This window comes from Hippopotamus amphibius, chromosome 11 (assembly GCF_030028045.1).
Source record: "Hippopotamus amphibius kiboko isolate mHipAmp2 chromosome 11, mHipAmp2.hap2, whole genome shotgun sequence".
In the NCBI taxonomy this organism is placed as follows: domain Eukaryota; kingdom Metazoa; phylum Chordata; class Mammalia; order Artiodactyla; family Hippopotamidae; genus Hippopotamus; species Hippopotamus amphibius.
In genome coordinates, this window is record NC_080196.1 from 1,968,292 (window position 1) to 1,992,173 (window position 23,882).

The window sequence follows — 23,882 nt, forward strand, 5'->3', positions numbered from 1 at the left end:
TTATAGAGGGGATGAGGGAGGGGTGGGCTTAGTAAGCAGAGCCTGGGCTTTTCATTGGCTGAGTGCTGGAGAAGAGCACGGCCATCTTTCTTCAGGCGAGCTCAGCGGTCAATGAGGGGGTGAGGGCTCCCCCTGCTGGTCTCCTGACCAGGCTCCCGTTCATTAAGGATTTACAGGTGTCACAGGACAAAAGCCCAGAGAGACGTGAGCTATGCGTCTTCATTACTCCTACCTGGGGAGGGTGGTCAGAACATTTCCCTTCTTTTTAAACAAAGCAAGCAGTTCCAGCACGTTCTCGGCGCCCATCCACCCTGAGGTGGAGAAGGTCAGCCCCTCCTCGGGAAGGGAAGACGGGCAGGGGTTGAGGGAGGGACTCTGTCATCTGGTCACTCTGCCGCCTCCCCCTCCCCCACCCCAACTCCCACCAGCACGCACGCTTCCTCTCTCTTCCCAGGGCCATCCCACCTCCAAAGGCCACGTGAGCCCTGCGCAGGGACCCCGGGGAGCTGTCGTCCGGTGGGCTGACTGAGCACGACCACGGACAAGGTCCTGGGGTCGTCCGCAGTGTTACTCGTGGCTAACTTTATATTTGCACAGCACCTTTAATAACTTTATTCCCGGAACCGCCCAGCATTCGTGGACTGGCGACTGTGACGCACTCGCTGGTGCTATGACTCATGACTTCATTCATTCCACACTTATTTTTTTTTTGGTCGCGTTGGGTTTTCGTTGCTGTGCGTGGGCTTTCTCTAGTAGCGAAGAGCAGGGGCTACTCTTGGTTGCGGCGCGCAGGCTTCTCACTGCGGTGGCACCTCTTGTTGCAGAGCATGGGCTCTAGGCACGGGGGCTTCCGTAGTTGTGGCACGTGGGCTCAGCAGTTGCATTCCACACACTTTTATTGAGCACCTGCTATAGACCAGGAGCTACAGTAGGGTCTGGTGGCTTCGTGGTAGGAGCCACGGTCCCTGGCCTCAGGATACCAGGTGGATATTGTAAGATAACAGAAAAAGATGTGTGCTGGAGTCTGCCCCCGGCTCCTGGCGCAGGGCTCCTGAACCTTGTAACTTCCTAAGTGATAAGAGCACTAGGAGCATCTTCCGTTGTAATCTTTGGTCTTTGACCCCAGTGCCTGACACGGGGCTCCTGAAACCCTGGTAATTTCCTGGGTGCTAGGAGTGTCATTTGTTCTAATGAGGTGACTCTGGGTGGCTCCTGGGTGAGGGCTGCTCACCAAAAGACCTACCCAGGATTAGAAGCTTGGACTCTTCAGCCTCACCCCCTCATTCTCACGAGAAGGGAGAATGTCTGAAAATGGAATTGATAATTGACCATGCCCACGTGAGGAAGCCTCTGTATACAAAATCCCACTAGTGTGGAGTTCGGAGAGCTTCCAGGTGGGTGAGCACATCCACACGGGGTCCATGAGACAGAGGCTTCTGCTCTTAGGATTCTCGCAGACCTCACCCTGTGCATCTCTTCATCCAGCTGTCCATCTGTATCCTTTACCATATCCTTTAATAAACTGGTAAACACTCGCGTTTCCCTGAATTCTGTAAGGCACTCCAAGAAGTTAATCAAACCTGAGGAGGGGGTCATGGGAACCTCTGCTATGTAGCCAAATCCGACAGAAGTTGTGGGTCACCTGGGGACTTGCAACCATCGTCTGTGGGACAGGAAGCAGCCTTGTGGAACTGAGCCCTTAACCTGTGGGATCTGACACTGTCTCCAAGTACAGAGGGTTGGACGTGACTTAAATTGTAGGAGACCCAGCTGGTGTCATGAGAATTGCTTGGCGTGGGAAAGCCGTCCACACATTTGGTGACCAGAAGGGTCAGCAGTGAAGTGTTTTGTGTGAGGAATAAGGAAGAGAAACATGGGAGGGAAGAAATGGGTTACTCCCTGTTCGGGGAAAGAGTGAACTGAGGCTCTACTTTGTACAGATGTGCAAATAAATGAAAGTGGATGTGGTATGTGCTGTGACGCAAAGCCTGCAGGGAAGAAGTAGCAAGGAGACTGCTGGGGAGCCAAGCAGGGGCCCCGGCGTCCACGACACCTGGCCGAGAGCTGAAGCATGAGGATGATCCCAGTGACACCCAGGAGGAGGGGATTCCAAACTAGGGACGCGGAAACTCACGAACGTGCTCGTGATTGAGGAGACAGACAACTTACCCTACATGTGAGGCGGTTCAGGCTGGACATCTATGAAGGGCCTCGTCTGTCAGCCCAACACGTTTGTATTTTATCTTACAGCTGCAGAGAGTCCCTGAGGAATTCGGAGCTGCGTGGTCACGTAAGCAGAGTGATGCGTCGGGAAGAGGGCTCTGCAGCAACCAGACCAATGGGGTGTGGAAGGTCAGGAGGCTCCGTGCTGCGATGCTTCAGATGGAAGGCAGCAGGTGGGGAGCAGGGCCGTGGCCTGGGTGGAGGGTGTGGAAGGAAGAGCTGGTTCAGAAGAACTCGGGAAGGTCCTGGGGGTTGTTGGGTGGGTGGATGGCGAAGGCGTGACCTTCAGATTGCTGACTTGGACGAGCGATGAATGGCTGTGACACTGGTCTGAACTTGTTTTACTTTCTCCCAGAACAAATGAGGTCAGCAGAGCGTGACTATTATCTACTGTTCTGGGCGAGGTCTGGGAAAAACCCAGGCGATACATTTGCACTGAGGGAGCTCGTGTAACATCAGCAAAAGAGTCTCCACTGAAAGCCTCTTTATTGAAAAAGCCTGACATGGATTAAAAATGCACACACATGTGTCTCTGGGATGATTGCTCCGTATCACAGCTTACAATTTGTGGGGCTTTGCTCTAAACACTTCCCTGCTTCAGGTTTAACCAGAAGGAAGTAGGGACGGAAGCAAGACTGAGTGACCCAGCTTCCCTGGAGCACAGTCTCCAAGGCGGGGGGCAGGAGGAGCAGCGTGTCTGGAGTTTAGGTGAGGAGTCACAGGGAGGACTGGGTGCAATGCTAAACTTTTTAAATCTAATTCTACAAGCAAATAGGAAGACATTCAAGCTTTTTGAGTGTTGTGTGGCAAGGAAAAGCAATGATTGAGGAAACATGATATGTGGAATGGCCAGAATATGGGAAAGTCTATTGCAAGGAAATAAACTAAGAAACTGTGACAATATATCATTACGAGTGGGTGTGGGCCTGAATCAAATTATACATAATTCTTTTTTCAAATTAATTAATTTAAATTAAATTAATTTAAAAAGAGTAGAGCAGGGGCTACTCTTCGTTGCAGTGTGTGGGCTCCTCATTGCGGTGGCTTCTCGTGTTGTGGAGCATGGGCTCTAGGCGCGAGGGCTTCAGTCGTTGTGGTACGTGGGCTCAACAGTCATGGCTCACGGGCTCTAGAGCACAGGCTCAGTAGTGGTGGCACACGGGCTTCGTTGCTCTGTGGCATGTGGGAATCTTCCTGGACCAGGGCTCGAACCTATGTTCCCTGCATTGGCAGGCAGATTCTTAACCACTGGGCCACCAGGGGAGTCCTATACATAATTCTTAATTCCTCCAATTCCCCTCACTGATGCCCCACAAACCAAATATCTCAGTTTAATGTTAACTGTTCAAAAAAGAAAGTAAAAAGAAAACCTCTCAACAAAGAAAAGTCCAGGACCAGGTAGCCCATTGGTGAATTCTAACACTACCGCTTCTCAGAGTCTTCCAAAAAGTTAAAGAGGAGGGAGGACTTCTGAACTCATATCTGGTTACCAAAGCAAGACAAAGACATCAGAAAAAAATAAAAGTACAGGACAATATTCCTTATGAATATTGATGCAAAAATCCACAACAAAATACTAACAAATTGCATCCAACAAGACAGAAAAAGGACACTACATCATGACCAAGCGGAGTTAGTCCAGGAATGCAGGGTGGTTCAACGTGAGAAAATGTGTCACTGTCACACATCATGCAAATAGTATGAGGAGAAAAACCCACGTGATCATCTCGTGAAAATGAATAAAAGAAATCTGTTTAAAACATCTGTGGTCCATTGATTTTGCTAAGGGTGCCAAGTCTGTTCAGTGGGAGAAGAAACATTCTCTTCCACTGCGGACGCTGGGACGACTGGATTCCCACACACAAGGATGACGTTCTACCCTTGCTTCACATCATGTGCAGAAATCACTCAAAACTGATCAACGGCCTAAATACGAGAGCTAGAGCTATAAAACTGCTATAAGAAAACACAGGAGTAAATGTTCATGACCTTGAATTTGGCAATGGGCTCTTAGATATGACACCAAAAGCCCAAGGCAAAAACAACAAAAAGATACATTGGATTTCATCAAAATTAAAAATTTGTATGTGTCAGAGGACATTATCAAGAAAGTAAGGGACACTGGAAACCAAGCTTGAATTAAGGGTCAACCAAGATGCCTGCAGACACAGGCGTGCTGTACACTTACTACTCTGAATCGCGTGCAAGGGCTTCAGCGCCTGCTCCGGCCCCTTCGAGGTGGCCGAGTTCTTTCTGTGGTCACCGTCGCTTGCTGCCGCCTGCAGAGCGGGGCAGTGAGAGGGGACAACGAGCTGCCCATCTCAGCACACCGTCTGTTCTTGGCTCCTCTGGAAATAGACTGCATTTTGATAGAGTTTGTGGTTTTGATTTATGTTCTTTTTTTTAACCTGTGAAAAATGATTCCTGCTGCTTCCCTACAGCCCCTTTTAGCCCTGTCACTGGGGGTCCATCTCTTTCATTCACCATCATAGTGAAACGGTGGGCTCTGGGGCGGACTGTGCTGCATCTCTGCTAGACGTTTTGGACCTCAGTTTTCTCATCTGTAAAATGGGAATAACAGAAACTGCATCATGGGTGCCCCTGTGAGGACTGAGTCCAACAACCCACATAAAGAACCTGGCTCACAGCTGGCACACAGCACGTGCTCTGTAAGTGTTAGCTGGCAGTATCCCATATTATTCTTATTCCTAACAATGACCCAGAAATATCAAGTGCCCTCTTAGCTCGTCCTTGAATAGCAGCAAACACTTACTCAATTCACATCTCCTCATCCAAGGTTCATTACTGAGTCATAAATAAAGTGCGAAGAAAAGTCCTAGAACAGAATTTTGACTTAATTACACTTGCAATTCCAGTGGTACAATCTTGAAAGTCCCCTTTACTTCTAATTTTTTAAGTTCCTTATTGGAATATAATTGCTTTACACTGTTGCTGTATAACAAAGTGAATCAGCTGTATTTATACGTATATCCCCACATCCCCTCCCTCCCACCCTCCCTATCCCAGCCCTCTAAGTCATCACCCATCATCGAGTTGATCTCCTACTTGTAATTTTTAATCAAACTTTCACCCATCATAGGCGAGTGTGTACCATGAGAGCCTGACACCTCTAGTCATACAGTTGCCAAAACACTCTGATTGCTTTGGGGTGGGGATACAGCATTTAAGTTTTGCTTGGATCCAGGTAAATGCAAAAGTAATTTCAAAAAGCATGTTGAGGGGAGGGTGGGAGGGAGTCACGGGAGGGAGGGGATATGGGGATATATGCATAAATACAGCTGATTCACTTTGGTGTACCTCAGAAGCTGGTACAAGAGTGTAAAGCAATTATATTCCAATAAAGGGCTTAAAAAAAAAAAGCATGTTGAATTTGACAGTATTTGGTTATCAACTAAATCTTTAGTTAAAATAAGTTAAAATCTGAGAAGCCTGTGTTCTTATTTTTCATGAGTCAAGTATTCATGGCATGACTGGCCATTCAACATCAAAACCTCTTTAATCACAAAGAGCATCTGACTTGAATCTAGTCTCTAGATTACCATTTTGCTGGGACGATATCCACTTAAGTCTTACTAATACAAAAAGCCAATTCACAATATGTTGTCATTAGAATTCCAGCCACAGCTTTTGAGGAATCAAGGCTGATCACTCGTGACAAGCAGCAGAAGTTCCCAAAGTACCACAGGACAGGAAGTGAAAGTTCTCAGAAACCAGGGGTTTGTAAGGAAATCAACATAATAGCTCATTTCTTAGTGAAACTGGCAGGAGTCAATGTCTTCTGGTTGTGTTTGAGGAAAGCCATACGATTGCCTCCTGAGATTTCAGAGTTTGGATGATCTTCCATTGGAGACAAAGGACACCCTGAAAACATAAAACACCTGCTCACCCCCGAAATGTCCAAAGAAACATGAAAACATTCAGACAACCAGTATGTGCCCTGAACAAAGACTGTGCCTCCAAACCACCTCCAAGGTCTTTTCCTCAGGAACTCAGCAGCCAGGCAGAAGTAACAAGGGAAGGGAACTAAGAAAAAACTCTGGTTAATTGCTTTTAGAGGAATAGGACCTTCCCCCCTCCCCCCCAAAAAAGTGAAAGGCAACCTACGGCGTGGGAGAAAATACATGCAAATTATATATCTGATAATAGCCAGAATGTGTAAAGAACTCCTATCACTCAACAACAAATAGACAAACAGGCCAATTAAATAACATTGCATAGACATTTCAGCAGAGAAGGTGTAAACGGCCAATGAGCACAAGAGAAGATGCTCAGCATCATTAGTCATCAGGGAAATACGAACCAAAACCACAGTGGGATACACTCCAGACACTAGGAGGGCTATAACAACCCCCCCCCCTCCCCAAATAGCAAATAAGAAACATGCAGAAATCAGTAGGAATGTAAAACAGCAGAGCCGCTGTGAAAACCAGTTTGGCAGTTCCTTAAAAGGCTAAAGAGTTACCACATGACCCAGCAATGTCACTCCTAGGAGTACACCCAAAAGATTTTAAAAGAGGGACACAGATACTTGTACATCAGTATTTATTGCAGCATTACTCACAAAAGCCAAATGACCCGAGTGTCCATCAACATATGAAAGGAGAAACAAAATGTGGTATAGTCATAAAATGGTCTATTATTCAGCCATGAAAAGGAAAGAAGCTCTGATACATGTTACAATATGAATGAACCTTGAAAATATTACCCTCAGTGAAGAAAGCCAGACACAAAAGGCCACCTGTTGTGTGGTTCCACTTGTGTGAACTATCTAGCACAGGCAAATTCATGGAGACAGAAAGAAGATTATAGGTTACCAGGACCCGGGTGGAGGCGGGGGTTGGGAGTTACTGCTTAGTAGTTACTGAGTTTCCGTTTGGGGTGATGGAAATGTTTTGGAAATACAAACAGTGACGTTGTGTAACATTGTGAACGTAATTAATGCCACTGAATTGTGTACTTACAATGGTTGAAATGGCAGGTCTTCCGTTATACAGAGTCTACTACAGTTAAGAAAAACACAGCTTTGTTATTGGGAAGAGTTTGTTTCCGAAAAGACAGGGGATGCTGTTAGCAGCGGGAAAGAAAAGTCACTAAATAAAACCGAAAGCAACTACTTCTCTAGGAGAAAGTTCAAGCTACTTTGGTTCGTCTTAAGGTAGCCCTCGATAGCAGCTTTCCATCTGAAACACAAAACAGGGGCCGCTGGCGAGAAGAGGAAGGATACAGCGGGCTTCACTGCCTCCCTGCCTGGAATGCCTAAGCGTGTTCCCCGTTTCTTCGCAGCAAGGGGAGCGCCTCCAGGTGATGCTCACTGCGGAGGCTAAACGTATTTATCTCGTTTTAATAGCACCGCTTCCCCCTTGGGCTCAGGACACAAATGTGGCACCAGCTGACCCGTCGGCAGTAAATGCCAGACCAGCAGGGAGTTCTGCTATTTGCCGCTGCCGCGGGCTCCTGTGAACCCATCCCTGGCGCTCTCACCACCCCGAGGGCCAAGGGAAGCGGGCCGGCTGCACCTGCTGGTGCTCACAGCGGGCGTCGCATCGCGGTCCCTCCGAGCGCCCAGCGCTCCCGCGGCTCCCCGGCGGCCGCGTCGTCCGCAGGCCTGGCCCCTCGGGGCGCAGGAGGCGTGACCCCCCCCCCGCGGACCGCAGCGCCCCCCGCCCCCCGCGGCCAAGGCCCCCCCGGCTGTCCCGGCGCGCCTGCCCCTCCCTCGCCCGGTTGCCCTCGTCTACCTTCTGGGACACACAGGTGATCGGGGGCCACCACCTCAGTGAGTCTCACGGGGGGGACGGGGACGGCCAAACTGCATCTCCCAGGGCGTCCCAGCACGTGCGGAGACGCCTCTGCAGGGTGCCCTCGCGCAGCGTGGGTCTGAGATGGAAGCGGCCCCCAGAGCCTCGCGGGCTCGCCACCCAAGGCGGGCAGCACCCGGCGCCCGGCAGAGCCCCGACGCCGCGCGGACGGCGGCTGCGGCCACCCCCCGGGGACGGCGCGCGCGGGGGAGCCCGCCTCCCGCTCTGGGGGCCCCCGGGCCGCCCGGGACCAGGCCGGGCGCCGGGCTTCCACGTGAGGCGGCAAGGCCGGGACGCGCGGGCAGGAGAGGCGGGCGCCGGCCCGGCCCTTCGGCGGCGGCCCGCGCTGCCTCCCAGGGGACAGCGCCCGGCCGGACCGCAGGGCGACGCCGCCAGCAGGCCGCGGGCGCGCCCGGACACGCCCCGCGCCACGGGGCCCCGCGTGCAGGGCCACCGCCCCCCGACGGCCCCTCGCCCGCCCCGCGTCTCCGGGCTGTCTCCCCTCGACCGCGCCGCGGGAGGGGCGTGTTCCCTCCAGCGCGGGGGCTGCGGGGGTGCGTGCGTCTCCTCGCGCTCACCCTGGACGCGCGCCTCAGGGCGGAGGACACGCGGGGCGCGGGCGGCGGCGCCCTTCCTCCCAGCCCTGCAGTCCCCCCAGCCACCGCCGCGCGGCGCCAGTGGGGCCCGTTCGCACACGAGGGGCGGGGAGGGGGCGGGGCAGATCCGGGGGGGCGGGGCCAGGATGGGGCGGGACTGAGAGGCCCGGACGCGTCGGGGGCGGGGAGGGGGGGCGGGGAGTGGGCGGGGCCGGGCCGTGCTCTGACGCGAGACGGGGACAGAGCGGGGTCTAGGGCGAGGCGGGGCGGTGTTCGTGGGCGGCAGTGGGCGTGGAGGAGGCGGGGAGGGGCGGGGCGGACGTGGAAAGAGCGAGGGCTAGGGCTGCGCTCGGGGCGGGGAGGGGGCGGGGAGGGGGCGGGGCCCGCCCCGCCTTGCGCGCCCGCCGACGTCTGCGAGCGCGTGGCCCGCGCGGCCGGAGCGCAGCGTGGGCGCCGGACGTCCTCGCGCGGGGAGCCTGCGTCCTGCCGCTTGGCCCGGGCGCGTGCCGGCCGAGGTGGGTGCGCGCGCGCCGGGTTCGGCGTCTCTACCTCAGCCCGCGGGCCGCTCGGCCGGGGAGACGCGCGCAGCGGGGGGGGCCGGGCTCTCCTCGCCGCCCGTGCGGCTGCTCGCGGGCCTCGGGGACGGAGGCTCGGGCGCGGCGACGCCGTCGGCCGTGCCGTGGGCTGGGGCGCGTGCGTCGTGGATGCGGTTCTCTTTCCCTGTGCACCTGGCAGGTGCGTCCTGTCCCGGGAAGGAGGAGACTGTCCCTGCGGTGCAGCGGGCGGGGAGCTCGGGAAGGTCTGCATCCAGCGCTCTGGGGCTTCTTGTCTGTCTTGCTTTTTTATAAAATGTATTTATCTAGTTCGTTCTTGGCCCCGTTGGGTCTTTATGGCTGCGCGCGGGCTCTCCCGAGTGGCGGTGAACGGGGGCTGCTCTTCCTTGTGGTGCGCGGGCTCCTCATCGCCGTGGCTTCTCTTGCTGCGGAGCTGGCGCTCTGGGCGCGTGGGCTTCAGTAGTTGTGGCGCGTGGGCTCAATAGTTGTGGCTCGGGGGCTCTAGGGCGCAGGCTCAGTCGTCGCCGGGCTTAGTGGCTCTGCGGCATGTGGGGTCTTCCCGGACCAGGGCTGGAACCCGTGTCCCCTGCACTGGCAGGGGGATTCTGAAGCACTGCGCCACCAGGGAAGTCCCCAACGCTCTGTTTTAACCACAGGTGCATCGCACAGGCATGCTTGAATGAACACGCCTGGCCAGTCCCACCGCATACCTTACACTTGCTTTTCCCTCTGCCTGAACGTGCCCGTGGCTGTATGTCGACGTGCCCGTGGCTGTATGTCGACCTCCCCACCGCATCCCCCCACCTCCCTCAGGACTCATTTTCTCTTCTAGATTGTTGGCGTCACTGAGGAGAGTGACCACGCCTGAGCGCCCAGGGCCCACCACACCCAGTCCTTCTGTGCCCAGGGTTAATAGCAGACCCTCCTCTTGGCAGGATCCAGAGAGAAACATATCCGTCTTCCTGGAACATGGCAGGTAACTATTAGCTATGGGGGAGTTAAACTTTTTTAAATTAAATTTTTTATTAGAAATCGAATACAGTGTTATAAAAACTCCAGACAACACTGAAGTGTATAAAACTTGTTTTGTTTATAATGTGGACTGCTATCTGGAATTCTGTTTTGTATTTTCTTACTGGTTTTACTGTCCATTTCAGCCGCCCTGAGATATAATGCTTCTCCTGTCTTTGCTTTGCCTCCAGTCTCTGGGATGACCCCAGAACATAGTAGGTGCTCAGTAAATAAACATCAAGTGAATGACCCCCGGGAGCTACCATGGATAAAGTACAGCGGGACTCACACACATCGCATTCTGGAACATCTTTTTTTTCAACAACATAACCTGAAAATCCTTTCATTTCAGAACATAAAAATTCACCTTATTTTACACATCATATTGTACATTAGGATTTCTCAGTCTCAGCACTGCTGACATTTGGAGCCGGATGACCCTGTGTTGTGCTTTGTAGGCCGGTCCTGTGCTTTGCGGGATGTTTAGCAGCAGCTTTGGGCTCTGTCTCCCACATGCCAGCAGCACCTCCCTCCAGATGCAATAACCAAAAATGCCTCCAGACGTTGTGAAATAGCCCCTGGGAGGCAACGCTTTCCCCAGTTGAGAACCATTGGTGTAGATATGTCATTGGCCATTTCTTTTTTCCTGTTAAGCCCCCAAGTAGAGTTCCCTTTATGACAAATAAGCCTGAGAAGTTAAAAATGTTAGTCATTAATCTCGCTTGCAGAATTCAACCTTTGCACTCAGCCGAAAGCCCCAAAGCTATTTGCTTCAAACTGATGTTTGCATTTTCTCCTTAAGGGCTTAAACAGAATAATATAAATCAAGAGTTTAAACATTTTGGTCTTGGACGTTCCCAGGGAAATTTAAACAAATCCCCGCAGCTGCCTTCTTGAAGAAATCGGCACATAACCTCACAGCATCAGAGGCTGTTAGTGGTATTAATGACACAGCCAGGTCCTCTAAGACTGGTCTTCTTAGAACCTCTTGTTTTCAGCCTCGCCACCAAAAACTGGACTTCGTGAAGGGCCTGCCTCCCCCGTGGGACTAGGGATCTGATTTTTGATGTCTTAAGTGTCAGTTTTTGATGGCGGGGAAGGAAGCAGAGCTGTGCGTCCGTGGCTGATGCCTGCCGAGGCACAAAGGGGTAGCACGAAAGATCTGTCACGGTAGTTTCTTGTTATGATATTAGGCAACATGGCTAAACCTTCTCATGGAGGCTTTTAAAGAACTCAGTTGTGTTATTCTTGGGGAACCATAGCTTGACTCGTTGTGTATTTGGGTGTTAGTAAACTTAAGTAGTGGTGAACTAGGACATAACTAGATTTTTTTAAATGCTCATTATTTTAAAACGGTTGCCCATGAAAAGGCTGCTCTTTCGTACTTAGCTTCAGCCATCGTGATGCGCCTACACGTCTCTCACTGTCATCTTAGTCCTTGTTGAATTTTGTACAGAGAGGAATTTTTCCTCAAGAGAAATGGTTTGTCGTGTGGGTTTAGGTAAGAAAGTGCTCATTGTCTACGCGCACCAAGAGCCCACGTCTTTCAACGGGTCCTTGAAGGACGTGGCAGTGGCTGAGCTGAGCCGGCAGGGCTGCACCGTCACCGTTTCTGATCTCTATGCCATGGACTTTGAGCCGAGGGCCACAAGGAAGGACATCACTGGTGAGTCATGGGATAAATGCTCTGGTTTTCTGAACTTTCTTCCTTGTGTGTGTGTCTTTTTACTGAGGTATAATTGACAAAACACGATATTCGTTTAACATGAGGATTCAATGTTTGTATGCATTGCAGAATGATCACAATGAGTCCAGCTAACCTTTGTCACCACATGTAGTTCCACTTTTTCCCTCTTGAACACTTTCAAGATCCACTCTTTCAAATATGCAAGTCTTAACTATCGTCGCCATGCTGTGCGTGACATCCCCGTATTCAATTTTTTTAAGATATCTATTATTTATAACGTTTTTTTTTTATTTTTATTTTTTTTTTTGGGGGGTACACCAGGTTCAATCATCTGTTTCCATACACACATCCCCGTACTCCCTCCCTTCCCCGACTCCCCCCCCACCCCCGTATTCACTTTATAAGTGGAAGTTTGTGCTTCTGGCCTCTTCAGCTGTGTTACCCGCCCCCCAGCTCCCGCCTCAGGCAGCCACCAATCTGTTTGCTGTATTCCTGAGCTCAGTTATTTTTTTGTTTTGTTGGGGGCGGGGGGATGGTGTTAGGTTTGTTTTCTAAGATTCTGCATATAAGTGAGATCATACAGCATTTGTCTTTTTCTGCCTGACTTATTTCACTCAGCATAATATCCTCCAAGTCCATCCACGTTGCTACAAATGGCAAGGTTTCCTTCTTTTTTATGGCTGAATGATGTTCCATTCTATGCATATATCACATTTTCTTCATCCACTGATGGACATTAAGGTTTTCACATCTTGGTTATTGTGAATAAAGCTGCAGTGAACATAGGGGTGCAGATATCTTTTTGAGTTACTGTGTTCCTTTTCTTTGGGTGAATACCCAGAAGTGGGATTGCTGGATGGTAGTTCTACTTTTAATTTTGGGGGAACCTCCATCCTGTTTTCCACAGTGGCTGCACTTTACATTCCCACCAACAGTGCACAAGGGTCCCCTTTTCTCCATGTCCTCACCAGCACCTGTTGTCTCTTGTCTTTTTGATGAAGGCCATTCTGACAGGTGTGAGGTGATGTCTCACTGGGATTTTGATTCGCATCCCTGATGCTTTGTGATGTTGAGCATCTTTTCTTGTGCCTGTTGACCCTCTAGTGTGTTTTTTTTTTTCAGAAAGATGTCTCTTCAGATTCTCTACCCATTTTAAAATCAGATTCTTGGGGGTTTTTTGCCTTTTTTTTTTTTAATTAAAAAAAAGTTGGAAAACTAAACTCATCATTGCACGTGATGTACAGTTCTCAAGTCAGAAAGGGCTACAGTGCAAGTCTTTTCCCCCATCCCCAACCACCCGGTTTCTCTGCCCCCAAGGAAACCAGTGTCACCCGTCAACCGCCACATCTTTCTGGAGAGAGTCTGTGCTGTCTCTAGATGTACCTAAAACAATTAAGGGTATAGCCTCCATTTTTCCCTCCACAGAAGGGAACATATTACGTATATTGTTTTGCATGTTACTTTCTTTTTTTCTGCTTCAACGTCCCCCGTTGTATGGAGGTGCCATGGTTTAAATAGCTCTCACTAATGGGCGTTTTTGGTTTCTCGTTTTTGCTGTATTACCAGAGCTGCAGCAAACAATCGTGGCCACATGTGTTTTCCTACCTGTGCAAGTATATCTAGAATGGAGCTGCTGGTGGGAGGGAATGTGCGTTTTGACTTTTCGTAGATAATATCAAAATGCTTTCCATAAGTGCTGTACCAGTTCACTCCCCAGACAGCAGTGTTTGCAAGTGCTCGGGTTTTTTTTTTTGTGTGTGTGTGTGTGGTTTTTTTCTTTTTTTGGTAATTGCCAGTCTGACAGGTGGAAGATTTTCTCTGAGTATAAAGTTTGGAATATGAATTGTAAATACATTTTTACCTAATTTTTGTTTTAATTTTGACTTTGCCATGGTAGCTTTTTTTTCACGTAGAATTTCACTTATTTTGCTTAGTTGGCTTTTGATCTGTGTATTTTGTGTCATATAAACTCTAAGCTTATTTTTAGAAGGTGTTATAGTTTCTTCTGGTATTTGACAAGTTCCACTTTTTAAATTTAAATACTTTCTCTATTCAGAATTTGTTTTGCTGTAGGATGTGAGGTGTGGGTCCAGGTTTTCCCAAGTACCCACCCATCTCTCTCATCACCATTTATCACATGATGCAGCTCTTTGCCCCGATTTGACATGCCATCTTCATTGTGATCTGAATTTCTACATGTGTTTTATTCTCTTCTACACTTTGTATTCTGGTTTTGTTTTCCCGTCCATGACTCAGCACCACATGGCTTTAATTATTTTGGCAAATAATTTATTTAATATCTGGTAGAGTTAGGTCACCCTCATTTGCCTTATTTTCTATTTTTTTCTAACTTCTTTTACTTTTCCATAAAATCTTTTGAATTAGCTTTCCAGATTGTCGACTGGAAAAAAATGCACAACGTGAGAGTTGTGGTAGGTTTTATTTGCAGCAAAATGAGGACTGTAGCCCGGGAGACGGCCTCTCAGAGAGCTCTGAGAAACTGCTCTGAAGAGGTGGGGTGGGAAGTCAGGATACACGTGATTTTGGTGCAGGGGTGGGTGCAGCCATGCACACTTGGGCAGAAGGCTGCTGCTGGTCACGAGGAGCAGGCAGCACATTCGTGACGTTGGTGCTTTTCCAGATACGAGGAGACGCAAGAGTTGGGCTCATAAAATCTACTCTGAAAATACCTATCTGAAGGCCTGTTCTGCCAGTTTCCCCAGGGCACAGAGGGCCTCATTCCTGATCTCTGCCCTGACCTCTTTCAGGGGGTGTTGAAGGTCAGTGGCCACGGCAGTTTGTGACTTAATCCTTGCAGAGGCAGGTGGCAAGTGCCCACCTTTAGCTGGCAAGATTGAGAAGGTAACGGGTGAAGTTTTTATTGAGGTCCCGTGAAGTTTACAGATGAACTTTACGAGGCTGAGTCTTTCTGTCCCAGGGACAGGCGTGGCTCCTCGTTTGCTCATGTGCTCTTTCAGCCTTCCAGGTCTGTGTACGACTTTTCTTCATGCAGATCTCACATAATTCTTACTAACAATTCTTTGTTCCTCTCTGTGAAGAGGATTCACCTGTGTGTGTGTGTGTGTGTGTGTGCACGCGCGCGTGTCAGCACGTATGACTATGTGGCTGCTACTAGTTTTCTTACTGTTTGCAGTTTTCAGCTGATTCTCTGGGGCTTTCCCAATATACAGTCAGATCATCTGCAAATAATGGTCATCTCACCTGCGCTTTCCCAGTAATTTCCAGCAAATCAAATACCTTTAATTTCCTTCTGTTTGCAGGTGGGTTAACAGGATCCCCAGATTTAGTACTTAGTGATGATGGTAATAGCTGACATCCTTGTCTTTTCTTGTTTTTCTTCCCTTTTTTTAAAAAAAAAAAATTTATTTAGGCTGCGCTGGGTCTTAGCTGCAGTGCGCAGGCTGTTAGTTGCGACATGCACGTGCCACCTAGTGCCCCCACCAGGGGTAAACCCAGGCCCCCTGCATTGGGAGCGCGGAGTCTTACCCACTGGGCCACCAGGGGAGTCCCTGTCTTTATTCCCTTTTAATAAACCAAACAAGTCTTTTCACGGAACGAACAGCAGAGCAGGGGCTAGGGAGATGGAGTATCAGTGGAGGAGCCACTGGGTTTCAGTGAAGCGAGTAATACAGGCTCTTTGTAAAAAGTGTTTTAAATGTGAACAGGGGCAGAGGGGGACAGCGACAAGCCCCTTCATACGCCCTCCGGGTCCTGCTCGGCCCCCAGGACGAGCGGGCGGCCTTGTTGGTGTGGCTCTTACTCTGAATATCCGCAAAGTGCATGTCCGTGTAGGGCTGGGAGACTCCAGATACAGACGTCAGTGGGGATGTGCTGTATTCACTAGAGCTCTCGGGGGTCTTTCTGAGGCCTAGGCAGCCTTCATGGTACGTGCTGCAACTCACCAGTTCCCCTGTGGACTTTGGGCTGCTTTGTCTCCAGCTTTCCTTGCAAGTGAAGAGTCAGGGTGTTTTCACCGCCCTGGATTTCCTGTCTTACTCAGAGAGGCCTCTCATTACGCCCACGTATAAAATGTTCCCGTTTTCCCGCCACATTTGCTTTGATGTCTGCTTGTAGGTTTATCTAGGATACACGTGGCCCACCCACGTCCTATTGTCGGTTTGCTGTTATCAGAAGCGCCCAGTGTCCGCCGTGGGCTCCACCCCACAGCCTGCCCGAGGCGCAGCCTCTCCTGCGCAGGGTCTCCGGTGGGCACAGAACCTCGTGCACAGAAGGGTCGCAGCAGGCGCTTCGAATGGAGACCCCTGGGAGGCTGAGAGGAAGCAGAGCCCCGCACGCTCAGCTGTGACTGCTGAAGGGCTGGCCGGCGTGCTGCCTCGGCAGCCCGGCTGCTGCCACGGGAGCCCCGGCCTTGAGCTCGACCCTCAGCCTCTGTCTCGTCTCTGGCCGTTTGGGAATCACCCAGCCTGTGGGGTTGTTGTGAGCGTGGAAAGGTGGTGTGTGCAGAGCACAGGCGGTGCACGGGGTCCTCCACCGCGGGTGCCTCGTTCACACTGGCCGGTGCCTCGGGCGCGTCACGCTGCTTGACGAGAACCCAGGAGAGGCTGGATCGACGTATTCACTCGGCTTCCAGCTGCGTTGCCGAGGGCCCCTCTGCAGGTTGCAGCCTGCACCCCCACCCCCGCTGCTGTCCGCGCCCTTCCCCCACCAGGCCTGCTCCTGAATCACTGGGGCCACAGTGAGCTTTTCCAGAGCCAAATCGGAGCGTTTGTTACATGCCTGGGCAGCGGCCCCCCTGTGCAGGAAAAGCTTACGCCCCTTGGCTGGGCTCACAAGCCTGGGCCATCCCTGCAGTCGTGTCGCCTGCAGGCCTCCCGGCCTCTCACCCCAGGTCCTCGGCTCTGCTCCCGGTGGCCCATTCCTGGGCCAGCCAGGTCATCCCCTCTGCATCTCCTGCCCAGAAGGTCCCCCTCTTCCCTCCAATTCTCCTGGAGAACTCCTGCTCTGTCGTCAGAACCCCATTCATGGACTCACCCCCAGGGTGCGCTGCTGGCCCGCCTACGCAGAGCTGGCCTCCGGGCTTGTTGCACGCGCAGTGAGGCCCCTGCGTCTGGGCTGTGGGGGGTGAGGCCTGTCCGCACAGCGTTGCAGAGCCGGCTGAGTGGCCGTGTTCTGTGTGTGACCATGTGCTTATGCATCTACCTCTCCTACTGGACTTTGAATCCCTTGAGGGTAAGGACATAGCTTCCTCTGTGTCCACAGTCTGACCCCAGGTCCCGGCACCTGGTCAGCTCTCAGTGGCTGTCTGGTGACGTGCGGGTGGGGAGCTGGCGTCCAGGTAACAGTGACGCTGATGGGATTGGCGGGACGTTTCACGGGCACCGCCCCCCCCACCTCGAGCGAGAACCTCTGTCCTGTGCCGCCAGGCGCCCTCTGCAACCCTGAGTTCTTCAGCTACGGGGTGGAAGTGTATGAGGCCTGCAAGAAGCAGTCTCTGGCCAGCGACATAATTGAGGAGCAGAGAAAGATCCAGGAGGCCGACCTGCTGATATTTCAGGTTTGTTTTCCCCCGGTTATTGTGATGAGTACGCCGTCCTCGTGCTGCATGCCCGCGCCTGGCGGTGGTGCCCCTGTTCCCCGCGTCTGCTCACTGGCTTCTGTCGTGTTGGGTCAGGAGACCTAGGGAGCCAACACCGCGCATTCAGATCCTGACCCCAAGCAAACGGCGGGGATTTCCCTTTAGCCCTTGGTCCTGAAACGTCTGATCCTGCAAGAAGGCGTGGCCTTCACTCTCTGACCCCCAGCCCCGGAGGTGTGGGGCTGCGTGGAAACCAGATTCGTCTGCATGGGTGTTTGTCAGAGTAATTCTGGCCAAAAGCGACTCCTGCCTTAAGTATCCTGGTGGTCGAGCGGAGAATCATTTCCCCCACCCACCCTCACCTGGTGCTCACTCACCTCTGTCCCAGGCGGGGTTCCCTGCACGAACACCGCCCAGGGCGCCACGTCCTCGGGTTCAGCTCATCGGGGCCGCTCGGCCCCAGCCAGCCCGGCGGGCATCGTGGCGGCAGAATAAATGTGCTTGTGGGGAGTCAGGTGGGTGGACGTCTGCGTCAGGCCGGGAGAGAAGGGGATTTATCCCGAGGGCCTGGGTCACTTGGGTCCCAGGCGCCGGAGGACAGGCCGTGGCGGGCTTCCGGGCAGTGGAACCAGGCGCGGGGGCCTCAGCTCTCCTCCTCCGCGCCGGCCGCTCCTCTCTGACCTGCCCACCCCCGCTGCCTCCCCCACCCTCCCGGCACCACCCCCCTTCCCCTCGACCGTGACTCGCAGTGGGGTCCAAGCGCAGACGTTCTTCCATCCTCCTTACGCCCGAGGGGACCCAGGCCTTAGATCTGAGTGCCCGTGCTGCCACCTGCCCACTGGTAGTCTCGCAGGACCGGGCAGCCATGTGACGGTGGCCCTGCAGCCTGACCCCAGTCCGAGCAGAACCCTGTGCAGCTCTCTCCCCTCCCCCCTCAGCTCCCTCTGCCCCCTCCTCCCCTCCTGTAACTGGAAGGTGAACACCAGCCAAGGCCTGTTCTTTCTGCGGGGTCTTCCTTTATTCCTGCCCCTTCTCACGTGTCTCCCCCCCCCCCCCGAGGGTCCACATGTACATTTATTTATGTATTTATTTTGCTCAACACTAATAAAAACGTCACTCATCACAACCGCTGCTCCTGGGACCACTCCTCACCAGTCACGGAGGGTTTGCCCGGTTTTGGGCACGGCGATGTGTCCCTAAACCCTCCACACCACAGGGCTGTGAGCGATTTGCACATCAGGCTAAGAAGGCCCAGAGAGGTTAAGTAACTTGCCGGCGTCACACAGAAGTAGGTGTGGAGCTGGGATTCAGTGCCAAGTCCTGAATTAGATTTGCAGTGAAAGCACATGAAACGCGGGCTCCGTTCCTGTGTTGGTATCCGTTTGTTGCCTGTATTCATCACTTTTCATTGTTGGATGTGGTGTTAGGGCTTCTGCAGGTGGACTCCAGGGAGACGTGCTGCTGGTGTGTGGAACCTGAGGCAGGCTTCTCAGAAGCTCCCTCAGCCTGACTCCCAGGTGCCACGCCTCACCCCCAGGCTGGGAAAGGGGCGAACTCTTTCCCACACCCTCCCTCTGGTCCCGTGGTTGGGGGTCGCGGGACTGCTGCCCCAGAGCGGGGGTCTAGCAGAGCCTGCATCACCTGCCCGCCCGCTTGGTTAGGGGCCAGCCGTCGGGGACCGTCACGGGCCGCAGAGCCACCGGTGACAGCGACCGGGATGGTGTCGGCTCTGCCCGCCCCAACCACCGTCACCGCCACACTGCACGCCTCAGGGCAGGGGGAGACGCCGCCCTCTTCGTGCTGCCCCCGTGGGGGACACCCACCTGCCCGGGCCTGGGGAGGAGGCGCCCCCAAACCCCGGGAGGACTCACGCAGAAGCGCCCCCAGCGCTCCCTCCTGTCCACCCGCAGTTCCCGCTGTACTGGTCCAGCGTGCCGGCCATCCTCAAGGGCTGGATGGACAGGGTGCTGTGCCAGGGCTTCGCCTTCGACATCCCGGGCTTCTACGACGACGGCTTCCTCAAGGTACGGCCGCGGTGGGGGGCCGTCTCAGCGGTCCCCCCGAGGTTGCTCTTTTTAACCAAACACTGATTGAGCTCCAGCTGTGTGCAGGGCTCTCTCTGTTCTGGGCGAGAAAGCCTCGTCTTGAGGTCCCAGCTTTTCCTCCAGCGAGGGTTACCGAGCATCCACGTCTGTCTGCGTGCTTGGCCGGGGGGGCTGCCGAGGGGCCCCTGCTCCAGGGTGCAGGCTCACACCTGGCCGCGTACCGGTTCACCCCCGAGCGTCAGGTAACCACCCTGAGAACGGGATACCGCAGTGCCCGTTCAGAGAGGGCTGTGGGGACCTGCAAGGTGCATAGTACACGGTAGCTGTGGATTTCCCACTAAAACAAACTTTTAAATTCTGAAAGCCTCAGAAGGTAAGTGCGTATAAAGGAAACACGGAGTCACGAGATCCGTCTCGGACCCCGAGGAGATGCTGCCCCTGGTGGGGTGGTGCCGGGAGCCGGGCACCGTGGGGGCACCTGCCTCCCCAAGGTCCCGCCTCGGCCTTGCCCGCTCCTGCCCCGCTTCCCTGAAGCCTGGTCTCCACCAGCGCTGGGCCCGTCAGCTCTGCGCCCTGTCCCGTACATTCCCTCTGGTTTTCCCCTGCTCCTGCATTGGGTGTGGCTGTCACCTGCAGTCGGCCGGAGAGAGGTGCCTCAGGTTTCCCCTGCCTGTCATTATAAACCTCTGGGCTGGAGTCACAGCGGCCCTTAACACCCTGCTCCTCGGGGGTCTGCACCGGTGCACGTGCTGTGTCCTCTGCAGGGTAAACGGGCCATCCTGTCCCTAACCACGGGTGGCACGGCCAACATGTACTCGAAAAATGGAGTCAGCGGAGACTTCCGGTACTTCCTGTGGCCCCTCCAGGTATGCCTCACCCTTCCTCCCCTACAGCTCCCCCAGGTGCAGCGTGAGGTGTGATGTAGGCCTGAGGGCCAGCCCATTCTGACTTCCCCTGGATGCAGGAAATTATAATCTCTTGCCCTTTTCAATGTTTTACTTGGCAGCACTGGAAAGGCTGGTCCAGGAGGAAAACACGTATTATTAGGACAACCTTTGATGTCGTTTGGGCGGAGGCCAAGCCAAGCCTGGTTGGCTGGCGTCTGCCCTGGGTACACGAGCGCCCCGAGGTGGCCCTGTGTGTGCCGTGCACGCGGGAGGGGCGGAGCCGTCCACACTCTGGCCCTGCTTTCTGAAGGCAGCATCGCCTCGAACCCTGGCAAGAGGTGCCCTGGCTGGCATCCGACAGCCTCACGAGTGGGCTACGTTTCCGTGGAGCCAGGGGCTGGGCCCGCTCCAGGAGCCCAGGACGCAGCTCCAGGCCACGCCAGCTGGACGCTGAGCTGCCTGTGTGCACCCTGGGCCTGCAGCCGGCGAGGACGGCTGTCTGCAGAGTGAGGTTGCGGGCTGGGTGTCCACGTGGAAGCGCCCTGGTGAGGGGCAGAGCCAGGGCAGGGAAAGGGGGGGCTCTGGGTAAGCTTCCATGTCCTGTAGGGAACTCCCGGGAGACCCAGCAGCTTGCATGGAAACTGCTTGTCCAGGTTGTTGGGAGGGATGTGTGTCCAGCGGGGGAGAGAGCAGTGCTTAAGGGTTTGTGAGCTTTAAACACGCAAACAGTGGTGTGGGCCCGGCCTCCCACCCACCTGACGGGCAGGCTGGACAGGGGTGTGGGTTTAGGGAAGGAGTGCAGACGGAGCACAGTGATGTTTCTAGAGGAACGGTCTTCTCTGAAAGCGGACGGGTAGTCATTCCACCTAGCGATGCTCAGCCACAAGCCCGGACTTCCTCTGCACAGGCCGAGGGGTCTCTTAGGTGCCGCTAGCCAGGCTGAAGTTCTTCTCGTTTTTAAAAAAAAACCTTCACTTTTTTTCAGTTTGCGGAAGTACATATTATAGAAAAAAAACGAGGCTGTAAAATATAAAAATAGTCCCCTTAATTCCTCCCTTAAAAATAATCACTCTCAATGATTTGATATGTTTCCTTACAGCCCATATATACTCTTAAATACACACTTTTCATGGCTGAGCTCATCATGTTTATTTTCTTACATAAATAGTGCATCACACATACTGCTTCACATTGCCTGTTGTTGACACTGAACACATGTCTTGGACAGCCTTCCCTGGTGGCGCACTGCAGCTCGGGTAACCTCATTCTACAGTGTCCCATCGTGTGACTTCCCGTAATTTGCCTCACCAATCAAAGCCATAATCTTCAGTGTCTGACTCAACAGCAGAGATTAAAGATTAATGTCAGCTGTCAGAGCAGAATTTGGAACGTGCAGCCTCTCTGGTAGAGGCTGCATCTGAGGTTCTAGGGCAGGTCCGTTGTTTTCAGTCAACGGGCAGCGTGAAAGGTGTGTTTCACTCCGCCTGCCCGTGGGTGAGTGAACGGCGGGTGTGTGGAGGCGGCTTCTCATCACGTCTCTCTTTGCGGCTGTAGCATGGCGCGCTGCACTTCTGTGGATTCCGAGTCCTGGCCCCTCAGATCAGTTTTGCTCCTGAGTTGGCATCAGAAGAAGAAAGAAGGGGGATGGTGGCCTCCTGGGCACAGAGGCTGAAGACCATCTGGGAGGAGGAGCCCATCCCCTGCTCACCCCCCTGGTACTTCGGGCGGTGACCGCAGGGCCACAACACGACAGCCTTGGGACCACGACGTGACAGCCGCGGGGCCGGCTGGGAGGCACAACGGAGCTGCGGGCATGTGGAGTGACGTGGCGACTGTCTCCAGGGTCCTGTAGGCCGGCTCGCGGCTCCTGTCACCTGCTGGTCGTCCCAGATTCCCTCCCGACGATGTCCTTACCCTCCCAGGCTTTCTTTTCGTGTCTAGTATCTTTCCATCTCCCTGTCTTCAGCCTTCGCGGGTAGTGTTGTTTTTCTGTAGTTTTCCTGGCACGGAACTGGATTCGTTAGGTTTTGTTTTATTCCATAACGCAAATTTCTGTTTTCAAAGGAAAGTAATCTGTTTACAGCGTGTGTTTGAGTGCTGGACTTACTTCTTCCATCTGTTTTTTTTTGTTTTTACTTGCATTATGACTGTGAAGTTGTAATTGAGCAGCCACTTGATGCATCTTTACAATCCCTGGGTGTCGGTTATGAGGATTCCATGCGGTAGTGAGAAGGCGTCCCGTCCTTGTGCACAAGTTCCGGGAATACGACTGAGAGTGACCCCGAGGTGCGGGCACGTGCAGGTGGAGTGTCTCCCCCGAAGGAGGTTTGAGGGATAGACCCCTCCCCCTCCTCATTGTCACGGTCACCGTCACAGCCCAGGACAGAGTAGCTGCCTGGGGACAGGGCCCTTAACATCCCAGCACCACCCCCATCAGCCTGTCCCAGCTTCCCACTGGATCCCCCTCCTCCCCTACCTCCCACTCACAGCACCTTCAGACCCTGTTCCATCTGCATCTTCTCTCTCTTCTTTGTCACCCGATGCATCAGCAGATAGTATTTCAAGAAGTAGGTCTTCCTCATTTTCATCTGACCCTTCCCTCTCTCGGAGCTGTCGCCTCAAATCAGAGCCTGATTTCTTTCTGACCCTTTTTCGGCACGATTTTCTTCAGACCTTTTCAGCGCCGTCCACAGGCTCTCCTTCTGTGCCGCCTTCTTCAGACCTTTTTGGGGCTGTCCTCCCCAGGTTCCTTATCAGGGTCGCCTCCAGACTTTCTTTGTAATCTTTTTTGAGACTCTTCTTTTTAGGTTCCCTCGAGACCATTCTCTTCAGACTCTTGGAACTGCCTCCTTCAGACTCTCTCTGGGTCCTGTTCTTGGGCACCTTTTTCAGAAGCATCTTCTTCAGAATCTCCCCCATCTCCTGCATTTTGCACATGTCTTTCACGTGTTGGTTCTTTAAATGTCATTTTCGTTACAGCTTCTTGACCTTCATCCTGGCTGTGCTGGGATGCTCAGGAAAGGCCTTACATAGGAGACCCTGCACTTTGGAGCAAAGATAAACACCTCTGTGGCCTCAGGACATTGAAAAAGACCTCCAGTTCTCTTGTGGTCTCCTCAGCCTGGTCATCTGTAGTCGCATCCCTGCTGGGACAGGGAGGTGTCTGCCACCAAACCTTCTCATCGAGGGTTTGCATCTAACCATCAGCTTCCTCTGCATTTTTGGGACACAGGTCATATCTGGGTGTCTGTCCAAGAAAGGGAACTTCCTAATTGGCCCAGACTTTGAACACCTCCTCAGAGGTTTTCTCTGCCCCATTCCAGCACCCGTGAACAGTCCTCAGAACTCACACAGGGAAACATCTCTGGTGAGGACGGCTGGCACTCAGCTCACTCAGGGTGGTCCGGCTGCTTCTACGAGAGACAGCTTCCCGGGGAGCTTGGGCCTCTCCTCAGCCCCACCCTCCCCTTCAGTATGCAAGCTCTAGCTTCTGGTTTCATCTTCAT

At 53.2% G+C, this 23,882-nt stretch overlaps 1 protein-coding gene across 6 annotated transcripts; it reads left to right on the forward strand.

Moving 5' to 3' along the window:
- Positions 1 to 18: 18 nt before the first annotated feature.
- Positions 19 to 22,461, forward strand: NQO2 (N-ribosyldihydronicotinamide:quinone reductase 2). 6 transcript variants are annotated; one of them, XM_057698297.1, is made up of 7 exons: positions 30 to 2,396; positions 10,022 to 10,165; positions 11,702 to 11,866; positions 17,293 to 17,423; positions 19,355 to 19,468; positions 20,254 to 20,355; positions 21,931 to 22,461. In XM_057698297.1, exons 2-7 carry the CDS (start codon positions 10,159 to 10,161, stop codon positions 22,105 to 22,107), a joined length of 696 nt encoding a protein of 231 aa, XP_057554280.1. In that variant the 5' UTR covers positions 30 to 2,396; positions 10,022 to 10,158; the 3' UTR covers positions 22,108 to 22,461. The 6 variants fall into 6 exon arrangements, with proteins under 6 accessions (XP_057554286.1, XP_057554280.1, XP_057554282.1 ...); XM_057698299.1 differs by lacking the exon at positions 30 to 2,396 and adding an exon at positions 9,023 to 9,150; XM_057698300.1 differs by lacking the exon at positions 30 to 2,396 and adding an exon at positions 9,161 to 9,434.
- Positions 22,462 to 23,882: the final 1,421 nt, after the last annotated feature.

What these genes read in the sequence shown, in the direction of transcription:
- NQO2 (XM_057698297.1), top strand. An exon ending in ACGACGACGGCTTCCTCAAG is followed by an intron (nt 19,469 to 20,253) that starts GTACGGCCGCGG and finishes TGTCCTCTGCAG; the next exon opens with GGTAAACGGGCCATCCTGTC. An exon ending in ACTTCCTGTGGCCCCTCCAG is followed by an intron (nt 20,356 to 21,930) that starts GTATGCCTCACC and finishes TTGCGGCTGTAG; the next exon opens with CATGGCGCGCTGCACTTCTG.